General features: G+C 37.4%; 1 protein-coding gene across 1 annotated transcript; it reads right to left on the bottom strand.

The window, feature by feature from the left end:
* Positions 1–226: 226 nt before the first annotated feature.
* Positions 227–4,148, bottom strand: GCK72_024694 (uncharacterized protein; the record flags this gene model as incomplete). The annotated part of the gene is made up of 14 exons (XM_053736000.1): positions 227–276; positions 330–573; positions 622–777; positions 829–996; positions 1,053–1,416; positions 1,466–1,558; positions 1,818–1,993; positions 2,048–2,263; positions 2,309–2,542; positions 2,589–2,709; positions 3,194–3,304; positions 3,355–3,453; positions 3,664–3,754; positions 4,079–4,148. 14 exons carry the CDS (start codon positions 4,146–4,148, stop codon positions 227–229), a joined length of 2,193 nt encoding a protein of 730 aa, XP_053579566.1.
* Between the last annotated feature and the right edge of the window lie 9,279 nt (positions 4,149–13,427).

Here is a 13,427-nt window from a genome sequence, read left to right as displayed (position 1 = left end):
AGTAACAATTCAAAAACCGGAAAGTAAGACTAGTAGGGAGAAGGTGAGTTGAAGATTTTGGAAGACAGGTAATCACACGAATACATCGAACCGTTTGCGTTAGACGCAATACTTACATCACCCTTGCTGCCTAAACGTGAAATTTAATTATAGAAAAAGAATATATCGGGAAAATGGAAAAGATTATGAAAAAAGGAAAAATATTTTTAAATATTATAATCAGTTTTTAACCAGAAGATGTGGATGGTCCGTCTGTTGTTGAAGCAACAAAGTCGCCTGAAAATGTTATGTTCTTCTTAGTCTACTAGTTCTCTCTAAATATTACTAACCAAGTGGTTGCGTCCGGATTACAGACCCATGTGTCAACGCAGAACTCGATCTACGTCGCTGGAAATCCAGTTCAAGCTCACGAGTTTCACGTTCAAGTTCAGCTAGAGCTGCAGCCTCTTTCAGCCGTTTCTCCTCTTTCTCCAACTGCTCTTTCTTCAATTTTTCCGCTTCTTCGGCTTCTTCCTTTGCAAATGGAGAGGTCATTTCTTGCAACTCAACAATCAAATTTTGGATAAGCCGTTCCTGAAGCTCAAGAGTTTATATAAGATCAAACTTCTGGAATTTTCTTACCTGTGTCGCTGGGTTGAATCCAGCTTCAAATGCGAACACGTCTTTCCGTTTGCTCAATTTATCATCTCCAAAATCATTTCTCATATTGTCAATCCATGCACGAGCTTGCTTGAGTATGGCTTCTCTCTTCAACCACAAGTGCTTTTCAATAACCTCCTGAAAACACAAAAAAAACATGAAATCAAAAACTTCGAGACGTCTGTTCACCTTGAAGTGATCGGAAGGTTTTCTCAATTGCTCCCTAATCGCATAGTTCAAAGTTGCATGCTCAATTTGTAGGTTGTATTTCCGAGAGTACTCATCACCCCGCTCAGTCCCTTGATATCTTTCGAATCCCGGTTCGTTGAAATATGGATCTTTCACAAATATCAATCCCTGAAAAACAGAAAACCGTGAGAAAATGTAAGATCATGCTAGCACGTCGGCCGTACCTGGATGCTGACTAAAACCTGCATCAGAGAGCAGTACGGATTCCATTTTTCTTCTGGTCGCCCTTCCCACGTTCCGAGAATAGACAAGCAAATTTTTCCATCATTGTAAAGATTTGGGTTGAATCGCACATTTCCAGATCCAGTTGTAAGGAAAGCGCATTTTGGAGGAGAGAATGGATAACCAGTAGGGAAGAATATATCAAACTCAAAAAGCCCGTTAGCATATGGGGTATCATCAGGCCCCGAGATCAAAACTTTGATTATATCAACACGTCCTTCATCATAACACACATAGATACTGTTGCTGGCGTTTAATGGTAATGCATTTGCAATCGATGCCAACTCCTTAGCGATACGTTTTGTTCTGAAGATAATATATTCTAATCTGTTTTATTATCTTATTTTTTGTTTACCTATCACGAAGATGAGGGCTGAATGGATTGATATTTTTTGCTTCCTTTTTGAACACATAAGGAACACACAATTTTCCGAAATCCCCAATGAATCTGAAAGAAAAACAAAGATCAAACATTATCTTCCTTTCAATTTTTGAGTGTTGCCGTAGTGTGGCTACGTGAAAATTGAGAACACTCGACTGAACGTTTTCGTGGGTCCCTTTCCCTCAAGTCATTGAATATTCCACTAGATAATACATAGTCACATCTATTCTCTATGAATAAAACATGTTCCAATGATTGTGAGCGCGCGAAATACGACAAGATGACTGATGCTTCAGAAATGGAAAAAAAACCACACGAGACTCACTTGGCTGTTTGTAATTGGAGCTCCTGCATTTTGTTCTTATAGATGGTCTCTTCATCCTTTGGGTCCTGCATTTTTGAGTGGACTCCTGCGTGTGACGGGCGACGATGTGTGGCTGTTTGAATGCGTTGCTCTGGTGGGAGTGTCTGTTCATAAGCACGCGCCGCGTCGATGACGAACTGAAAGAAAAAGAAAGAGAGATATAATTTCCTTCCAGAAAAGCGAGAACGAACGTCAGAGAGTAAAGTGATTTTTGTGGCAAACTCTGCCATACGGAAGTTGGTTTCTTCCAAAGTGCCACCCCATCGCGCCTGGATAGCAAGAATATTCTCCTTGAATCGGGGAATCAATTCCTTTGCAATAGATTTTGCATTCGGAGTGTATGGTCGGACAAGATATTGGACTAATCCTGGAGTTGCAGCCATACTTGCAGCAGTCTCGAGCAGTGCCTCAAAATAGAATATTGTAATAATAGCAGAAGAATCAATGAGTACCTGATAGATCTCAATGTGCTCACTGACGTCAAAAAAGCTATCATTTCTGAGATTGTACTCCAGAATACTGAGAACCGATGAGTCAGAAATTAGTTGAACAGCATTGTCTGTCATGTGAACCAACTCTTCGGATTTGATTTTTAAATTATCAGTTACTGGCCATCCCAACATAAATGAGTTTAATATACTGAGTAACCAAGTGAGATGTTCCTCACGAATCAGTTTTTCCTCAACCTAAATATCTATATTTTCAATAAAATACTTTTATGGCTGTAATCACCGTTCTCTCAATATCCCATCTGGATCTTGTTGACCCTGTACCGTATCCGGTTCCCTTGTGGCTTAAGGAAGCCGAAGAGTTCCGCCGTGCTCGTCGTTTATTCTCATCCGAACTTCTTGATCTAAATAACATAATTTTATTCCCTAAGCAATGATATTTCAAGAAAACGTTGTTTTGTTAAACTATGATGTCAAAGGCGTGAGAATGTAAGAAACCTGTGTGAATTTTTTGTTTTACTAAATTGTTGATCACTTGAACTTTCAGGGATCAAATACAAAATGTATTGTACTATAGAGCTAAATGTTGGTAACTTGATCTTTTAAACTCGTCTATTCCTAGTTCTAAAACCCCCATCTCCCATTCCTAAAAAACAGCTCTCCTATACTTCCTCAATTTTTAAACTGGTAACAAGACACCGGTTTTTATACTCCTCTCAAACAATAGATTTCTATAGCCCCCAGTCAAATCCCCCAACGGAAGTGTTCATTGTTTTGGTCACCATCAGCTCCCGGATGCTTGTTTTTGTAATTTTTTTGCTATTATTACGATTATTTGGTGATCGGTTTGGAGCAGTCTGTGAGAGCGTCTAGAAATCTCAAACTTACGATGAGGAGAAATCGGAAATGGCAGTTTCCCCAATGAGTTCGAGAAGATGATGTATCACTCCGCATTCGACGAATTGTTTACGTTCAACGAAACTGATATCATTCACAAATCTGAGATACCAAAATACATTTTTAAATTCAAATTCATTCCAGGATTATACCTCGCGGCTCGAAGAACATGTGCCAGTTTAAGAGGTTTTTCGTTGATGATCGCCATCACTTTATCAATTGCCGTAAGGCTCTCATCCGGTTCAGGGCTTCTGTAAATCCCTTATTTCAAACATCTAAATTTATTTCTGGCGTGTTTTGTAGACAGAGAAAAACTAAAACGTTTGAACAGCTTTGAGCTCATCGAGTCCTTTTTCCATTTGAACGAACATTTTTCATCAATTCTGCTCACTCAAATGGAAAATCCTTTTTTTGTGTTCCTTTTTTTGGACATTTTCATCCTCTTGTTGAAATAAACTCACCTCGAAAATCGACTTGACGATCGAATAAGGCTGACCCTAGACGACAGCCAAAGACATCCAAACCAGCAGCGTCTGCGTGATTTTGACTTTCCTAAAAAGCAATTTTTGTTATTCGAGTGTTGGGTGTTCACATATCATTTATACTCGTCCCCTTTTCAGATGAGCGGACTCCACCACTTTAGTCATTTTCTATGCACCTTTTTTCCATTTTTAAAAGCTGTCTAACGAATGAATTGAATAAAATTGAGAGCATGCCCTCAAAATTAAACATTTTATAAGCGTGCACTTCGAGAGGACATGTGGTCTATCTTTTTTTGTAATTGACTCCCGGCTAGGGATAAAAGTAGTAAAAAAGTGCAGGGATGTGCGGAAATGAAAACGTTTGCCAGGATAGAGGTCGCAGGAATTAACTTACGTCGTTCACGTGTTTTTTGAGCAGCACTGGTGCTAGACGAACGTTGAGTAGATGATGATTGCGAAGACATGTTTACAAATGTACTTTTACCCAGGCTCGAGGAACTACCTAAAAATATTTTAATCAGAAAGGAGTTCTTTTTGCAAAGGTGCAAAAGATAAATTCGTGAGCAGCAAAAAGAGAACGAGAGAGCGAAAACAGAAAAAAGAAAAAAATATTAAGAAAAAACAGAGGAATTTAGTGACATCGGAAGAGAAAGAGAGAAAGGGATGGGTAATGAGGCACACACTTCTATCATGCTTCATGGAACAATTACCAGACGATCTGAGAAGGAATAGCTTGGAATAAGTAGAAAAAAAGGAGCAGCTTTCTCAGAAAATTTTTCACTACAATCCACGGCATGGCGCCGCGTTCATCTCATTTTCGCTATACTTGTGGAGAAGTCATCTGAATTCTGCCGGAGCAAAAAAATGGAAGGAGGATGAACAAACAGGGATGAAGGAACCAGAAATATAATACTCGAGCGTCTGTGAGTCACTTTGAGGTATTGGCGTTGGTTGACTCTGTTCATGGCTCTGCCCACATATGCATTTGTTCTCGACCCATTTTTTCCCAGGTGTGGAAATAGTATCGAAAAGCGGAGGTAGTTTTAGGGAAAAACATGTTTTTCTTGTGTTTGACAAATTCAAAAAAGGTCATGGATTCGGATGTAGTCGGAGCTGTCAATTTTGAAAATAATATCCTAGAAATGGGGAACCATACTAGGAAAAACTGAAAATACCCAGCTAAAATTGAAAAGCAGTTCGAACATTCCAGGAAATGTGCAGCATTAATTTTTTTCACAAAAATATAGTGAGAAAACGAATAGGTTACGTGAATATTCTAAATTCAGTCAAGTCAGTAATGCGGTTTCGGAAAAATAAACAGTAATTCACTTCAATTCACGTCATTAGTGTTTTTCAGAAAACTGTGAGAAAAATTTGCATATAAGATTTCCTAAGAAACGGTTACTCAGAGTAGCAGCTAACAATTTTTGATATAGAACTGATGAACTAAAAACGCTAAGGTATCTGTTTATGATTGTTCTGACGTTTAACGTGAATTTTCCCATTTCAAGCTTACCTGATAAAACAATACTCGTGAATATAATATAGTAGCTGGCTTACCCAACAAACCTGACATGTCGCATCCAGACCTTTTGAATAAGTAAAATTGACCAGCTGGGTAAAAAAAGAAAAAGGACCTCCTGGTCGGTGTTTGTTTTGGTCAACAAGCCAGATGGTTGAGGCCCCGTTCAAAGCAGAAAAATAGAGAAGAAAGAGAACGTTCTGATCTTTTGAGTAGTCCTTCTGACAGGGAAATGAGTATGTGTTATACGGCAGTCCGTATGTGACAAAACAATGTTGCTCCTTGCTTTTCAGTACCAAGAACACGAGCTGAAAAGAAAGGAAGACGAAGGAGAAGATTCTTGTGGGAATGTGAGCGACTGAACTCGAAAACAATCTAAGTTCCTACTCGTCTGTAAGGAAGGAAAATGAGTATTACGAAGCATGATTTATGGTTTATATTATATGTGCCAGACAGTCTAGAGTTTACTCCAGAGGTTTTCGTAAAGTGATACTGATATGATCCATCTGTACAACTTTATCAATTACACTTCACCTGTTGTATTCCAGAAGCTGTCTAGTCCTTGTTTTCCCTATTTCTCAAGATTTTTCCGACATTTGACCCAAAGGTCACGTACTCAAAATGTTTTTCTCTTTCTCGGTGAACTTGAAAAGGATATAACATGAAAAACGAGTATGCGAAACGAAAAACATAGCGCAGAATATAACTATTCAGTTGGGTCTGGAAGAGATGGAAGGAAGAAGTGGAGAGGAGGTACAATGGCGTTGTTATTGAAAACGAGACGGAAACGGGATGGGAGGCATGGATAAAAACAGAGATGATGAGTAGGAATTGTGAAGGACTACTGTACTGATGAATTGCAGTCATTAGATATAGACTTGTCACGTTTTCTTTTATACCTTCATATTCCATTCTATGATTGAAATCACGACGGCATTTGGATAAAGTCCAAAAACTCTCCAATGTTTTTCAGTGAAGCTGAAAAGGGAACGGAAATCAAAAGGAATAAGAAATGAGAGAAGAGCTCGTCTACTGAACCTTTCGTGCTCCGACTCCACCTCCTTTGTTCTTTTCGATGATACTCGACTAGGCAGGAGAGCAGACTGAAAAACTCCGCCCCTTTTTGTCTTCTCTTTGGAACACTGCATGAAACACTAGTCATAAAACCATGAAACCTATTCACTAGACAAGCAGATGTGTGGACCCTAAAACCAAAGCAATTCTTCCTTTCTCGTAGACGGAATAAATAATTGATTGCCAATTTGTCATTATGTGAATACACAAACGTACGCGCAGATGACGCATTTAGACAGGGGATAAACAGTTCTTGATGTGAAGGATGGGTCTGTCATACTAGAGGAACGATTTATGCGAGAATGAATAAATTTCAATAAATATTGGTGGCATGGAAAAAAGTACATTGGATAACTATAGTATGCAGAAAAACTAGACCTTCCAAAAACTCCCACACTACGAATATAGGAATTGATAATTGGTCTTGTGCTTACGCCAAAATTCTATGAGAGTATATTTCCTTGAACTTGAATTCCTTGGAAATATCCCAATTTGTCCCTTCTGAGTGGTCCAAAAACAGATTACTGGGAACTTATCGGACAAAAGATTAATTGCAGCTAATCCGATGATCACAATTTGTGTTTTCATTGTTATCGCACTTTGAAATAATTAGCTGACATGGTTGGTTCTAAAGGGACAGATTTTTTCAGTTTACAGTTTTTAGTTATAATGATCTTTGTGATCTCGTCTGACCAAATGTGCAAACACTGATACGGACTGCTATAGGGATTAAAACCAGACTGAAACTATATTTCCAGCTACGAACCGTATAAATTCCAGCATTGAAGTCAGAACTACCGAAGTACATCGGGAGGGAATGTAGCTGGAGACAGGAACTGGATGGCACCAACTAAAACGCTTATAATAGAATTACATGTACTAAGAATCCTCCATGACTAACATGCACTCTTTGATTTTCACAAATTTCTATAGTACTTTTTCGAGTGAATTGAATGCAAATTTTAGAGAAGAGTCTGAAATGAATGTTTTCTATTGAAGAGGACATAACAAGAAGCAATCAGAGCAGAGTAGAGAAGATTTCTTTTCCATCAGATAAGGTAGGTCTTTTGGTGTTCGGTCCCCTCTTCAGAAGCAAGCGTATACATTTGTGAGTTCCATCAGTCACTTGCATTGACAAAAGTGCTACAAACAGAAGAAGAAAAAAAACGCACATGCCGCTCGTCATCACCGATTAAAAAATGCGAGCGTGTCGAATGAGATGAGCAGCGAGAAAAGACAAGAAGTATGGAAGAAGAACGAAGAAATGAACAAAAAACGCGAGAAAAGATATACTGGAAGATGGAAAAAATATCTGATTGGAATGAGTGTCGTGGAAAAGATGAGCGAGCACACGTTGAAAATGTTTCGTTCCGATCTTAAAAAAGATTAGACTCTTTTCTAGTTTATGAAGTTTTGAAAGGCAAATCACACAACCCAAACATCAGAAAATGAAACGAACAGCTGGGGTCCAATATGGCAGTGAGAAACGAAAGTTGGTTGGAAAGTGAGTGGAGGAGAACAATTGAAGAATAATTGAAGAGTGTCTGTCTGGGGTGACAGGATCGCCAAAAAAACTTTGAAAATTGAATTTGAAATGGAAAACTATTCACAGAAGGCAGAAAATTGAGAAAAGGGAACTTTTAGAAAATTGGATTTACGGGAACATGATTTATTGAGATTACTTTCTTGAGGGAACAGAATACCTTATTACCAATTAGTATTCCATTGGAATAAGCTAGTTTTCGAATATAGAACATTTTCTGGGAACCCATCTTCCTTGGAAATACATGTTTTGACCTTTGTGACATTTCGAATAACATGAATATATTCTCTATAAAAAATATAAAATAAAACATCAGAAAATTTTCATCGTAACGTTTTTGAGCCTTCAAAAAATGATTAATTGCTTCTCGTTTCTCTCGCAATTTCAGTCTAAAATGTAGCGAAAAAATGAAGAAAAATGAAAAGTAACAAGAAATTGGCTTTGTTGCTTTTATGGACTCTGACTCTTGAAGCAGGCCATGGGGGGACCCTCCGTCCAAACGATGCTAATTTTTGCCTAACCAATGAATTTGTTCAGAACGATGGAATGACGTGTTAATGCCATCACGATCACAAGACTCAAAGAAAACAAGGACCAAGAAAGTATTTTTTTATTGGACCAAGCGTAGACATGCATGGTCGAAAACCAAAGAAGGATTATATAAAAAGTGGATTACTTTTTTGAAGGCCCGGTGAGAAAAAAACCGGAAAGGTTCGAGTTTTATGATGCACATCACACATCAATTCTTTTCCTCAACTAGTTGTGATCAGTTTTATTTTCAAAGATCTTGCAATTAATAAAAAAGACAAAGCGTATAGGTTTCGGCATCTGACACGTTTTATCTCGTTTTTTATGCGCATTTACAATCAATTTTCTTCATTGTTGTAGCTAGTCAGCGATCATTTAATTATTGTTATTCACGGATCAGTCAGCAGGACCAATTACCTACCAAGAAGTGAATTACGTTAGGCGGAATAATATGCAATTTTCGAAGAATTATGAAAGTTATGAGTCAGTTGAAATTGATAGTTACTGTGAAATATCGAAAATGAGAAGAAATGGAAGAATAACAAAAAACCATTTATCTTTTAGAAAATAACAAATTTGTCAGCGCGTAAACAGCGAATATACAGTTCTTGTGAATGAATTGAAATCTGACGGGTTCATGTTGAATTGTTTAAAAATTAAAAAAAAATTGCAATATGATACTTCACTTTGTAAACAGTCATTTTCAAAAATACACTACCGGTCAGTTTGCAAAAAAGTAAACAAATGGTAATGAAACAAAAATAACAGTAGCTGAAATTTGAGCTAGTTTGAAACACATGAAAAATCGAATGGATTAGTGGTTAGCTCAAAAAAGATTGTAATTAATCTTTTTGGATTCGTTTGTGTTCCTCGAAACACTTTGGACCTCACAAAAGTAGAACTTAGACTTAGAAAACGACGGACAGCTTATCCATCTTCCGGTCTCGTTTTTTGAACTCTTATATCGTCACTGGCATTGAAAACGAAACCACGAACCAAAAGAAACTGACACCACCACGTTCAAATCGTTCTTTCTCGGATGACTTTTCTCTTCTCGACCAAATGAATTAAAATAAACATTTCAGTAACACAAGAAAGGACACTTCGCCTTGTCCTTGTCGGGAGGCACGTAGTGAAAACTCAAAATGAATGTGAGTCGAAAAAACCAGGAAGTCCGTACTACCACTACTGCTCTTTTCTGGTCCGTTGAGCATTGAGCATCAACCCGGTGCAATAGAATCGCGATGTAGAATAAAACAACACAATTCAGGAAAAAGCGGGTGGTTTTCTGGTCGTGTTTGGTTGTTTTTGGTTTTGAATTGGTGACACTACTGCCGGAAAGAAATAAACAAGCACGGGAGAGGAGAAGAAAACGAAACGACATTAGAAATCGACTGAAAAATATTAAACTACAACAGCCCAAGTGCTGAAAAAATATGAAAGTTGCCTATTCCCTTTTATTTGAATAGTAGATAAGTTTTATCAAGATTATAAGATCTACGGTTACTAATATCATTGATATTAAAAAATCAATGCTCTTAGAGCAGATATAAGAGTGTGGATGCACCAAACGTGCCGAGCGTCATAATGCGCTTTGAAGCCATTAAATAAATTCCCATATTGGGAGCCAATCAGGAAATGTGGAAGATAAGGAAGTCTACTGATAAAATATAGTCAAAAAATATTCTCAGATCCTTCCCTACTAGAATTATAGCTATACAAAATACAAAATGTCTAGCTACAAAAACAGGCAGAAGCCACTGTACGAATGATGTTTTCAATATCGGTTTGGTATAGTAAGAAGGAAGGGGGTGGATAATCTGTTATGCATCCCAAATGAGAGTCACCAGACAGAGCTCTAGAGAGAATAGTTAAATTGACTCACGAGCCGACCGGGAGGTCTTATTATATTCAAAAGAAAAAAACAACAAACGACAAAAAATTGAGAGAAAAATTGAATGATTGAATGCTCGCGCAATAAGGAAAAAGAAATAAGAATCCAGAGGAACAGGATGTGAAGGACATGAAACATGATCCTAAGATGGAATACAATGTGAAAACGGCATCATTTCATATCTTTCGTATTCACGGAACTACATTTCGAAACCATTACCACTAAATCATATCTCGTGAAGCCAAATCCGACATTGCGTATGCGATTTGTAGGCTTATACAACTATAAAATAAATCAAGAGCAGAGAATTAATTCTGTCACAAGCATTGCATACATTTCAGAAAAATGAAGAGGGAGAGCGAAATGGATGGAAATGGGCAGGAAATGGATATATGGATGAAGGACATGAAGGAAAGTTGGTTGATGACGTGAAAGAAGAAACTGGGACATGTAAAAAGTTATTTTCATTTTTCCTTCTTCAGTTGAAGTGTTTAGAAGGAATCGAGGGGAGATATGCGAACGGAGATCTCTTGAGGGGAGGAATGTCTTTGACACCGAACAAAACACTTGCCGCGTTATACATATATGAGAAAAAGAACCGACTACTCAAAAAAAACGAAAATAAAATATAAACGAGCTCCTCCAATAAAAATATAAAAAAGCATTTTTCTTATCGATATTATTCTATGGAAGTAAAGAATAAAGGGTCAATTTTCAAATGGTGGAAAGTTGTTTTTGAGTTGAACACGTTCTTACATTTGAATTCCGAAAGTACAGATAGGCGGCACCTGCCAAAAACCACAAAAAAACAAAAAGAACAGGAAACAGTTAGTCGACCGACCAGCCCCAACAAATAAGAAAAAACCAAAAATAACAATTTGGTCCCCGTGAAGCCATGTGCTTCTGTTCCTTTCTTCCTACTTTTGCCATTACGAAGAGAAGCCTTCCCGCATTCAAATGCAATAAGAAAACCGAATACGGAGACGAAAATCGGATGAAATGAGCAGACGAAAAACCGAAGAAATAAAAGGGAAGAGAAAAGAAAAACGACATGAAGGACACGTTCTTCTTTTCCTCACTTGAATGCATTTTGTCCATTTTGTCACTCAGTCAAAGTTGTCTAACCGTGTGAAAAATGAGAAGGATTGCGGAGAACTCAACAAAAAGGCGACCCGTATACTCGGATCTTTTTTCTCATTTTTCTCCTCAAAACGAGATTTTAGAAAGAAGATGTTTGAATGTTGTAAGTCATTTATGTCAGTGTATGCCGTTCGTCAAAATTTACATGAACTCATTATTATACATTTTTACATGAGAAATATCATAACATGACGATCGCAGCGTGTTTTTCAACAACCCGTTGACGCATTCTGCGTACAATGCGAAATAATGCTAGAAACTATCACAAATGACTTTTGCTTTGAGAAACGGAAATTTGTGTTTGCTACAAATATCTTAAAAGTTGAAACAGGAACAAAATTTTATGATATTTTTACATCATTTTCTAAATCACAACTGTAGCATTTTTTTTCCTAATGTCTAACAGCTGAATACTGAACATGAGTTAGCAAAATAACTGTTCCAACCAACAACAAAAAAATAAGAGAAAATCTGCAAACGTTCTGTTTTCTGATAAACTAACACCTCCATCAAAACTCAAGAAATAAGTCTTCTCAGTGGTAGGATTTCAAGAAGAAGCCTCAATTGGAATACGGAGAAAGAAAATAGAAAAAAGACTCGCTCGCATAAAAAACTCTAAAAAACTAATTATTCTGTGAGCGCGCAGAGGAAGTAAGTTTGAAAAACTCGGGAAAAATTTGAATATGTATTGAAGAAAAACATGAAAAGGGGAAGACGTATGGATTAAAATTGTCACATTTATCCAAAGTTCTGTGTGAAAAATACATTTTCTTATGACGTGAAAGTTTGTTTTGAAAAGTATGTCCTTGTTCAATACAACGGGAAAGTTCAAAACAGTTTAATCTGGTCAAAACACCCGAAACTATATTAACTATGACTGTCGTTCAAAAGATCAAATCTGAAATCATCTGAACACTGTCCATAGAGAATGGCCAATCACCAAAATGAATATAATTTCCTGTGGTCAGACGTCAATTCATTATTCATCATTACTCTCTTCTACTCTCACATGAAAAGTACGATTCGAGGACGATTTTTGAAGGAAACAATAGCCTTTGAATATTAATAGGATTTCTTCCAGAAAATATAACAATAGAATTTGAAAACTGTGTATTCTCAAAAATTCCGTGACTTGGAAATGAGTACAGCATGATTCTCAAATGAACAAAAGATGAAGAAAACAATTGGATGGAATGAATAACATGTAAATTCAAAGTCAGTATCCTCCTTTGAGGATTTTGGAACACGTGACGCCGGAAGAAAATGAAAAAAAAAACAACGTGATCTTCAACTGGGAAATTGTTTTCTGAACAAACAAAATTTGGTGTTACTCAGAATTCATGAAATACGAAACAAAGATTTCTGAACTTAAAAAATGCCCCACCAAAATGATTCGTCTTGCGTTGGCAACTTGTCGTCCGGATAATCATATTTTCCGGCAGAAAAAAAAGAGAAGAGAAAATGACTGTGGAGAAGGCAAGTAAGAGCGGTCGGAGACTAATGCCTAATCCGTTATTATCACGCAATCTAATATGAATAATGGCTAGTTTTGTGTAAGATAAGCTATGCAACCGGAAATAACAGTACACATGTATTCAATGACCCATTTATTACGCTCTCTATCACGGAATCCCTTGATAAAGCACCAAAAAAGGTAAAAAGAAGATAAAAATGATAAAGTTGACGGTATGACGAGCAGGTGACTGCGAGGAGTGCGTGCGGGTGTTGTCATTGATGGCGAAGGTAAAAAGAGTGACAATGCACCCAAAAACCTTCGGAAAAGATGGAAAATCCATTCAATGCACTCACAACAAAATACGCGCGCTCCTCCTTGCACCCGTTCGCATATACGAAACTATTCGCAACTGAATGAGTGGGTGTGGGAATCTCTCAGTGAGAGAGTGGAGGATTAGAGAAGTGCAGGGGAGCGCGTTTGCATATTTACTTTGCGAGGGTATTTGAATTATAATTAATTGTTAATCAATATAAAATAAGCCTGATAACAGGAAATAAAGGAGAATAATAACGAGGTGAGTAGAACA

This window comes from Caenorhabditis remanei, chromosome X (genome assembly GCF_010183535.1).
Source record: "Caenorhabditis remanei strain PX506 chromosome X, whole genome shotgun sequence".
Taxonomy (NCBI): Eukaryota; Metazoa; Nematoda; class Chromadorea; order Rhabditida; family Rhabditidae; genus Caenorhabditis; species Caenorhabditis remanei.
The sequence above is the reverse complement of the archived record's forward strand: the minus strand, read 5'-3'. Positions and strand labels throughout refer to the sequence as shown.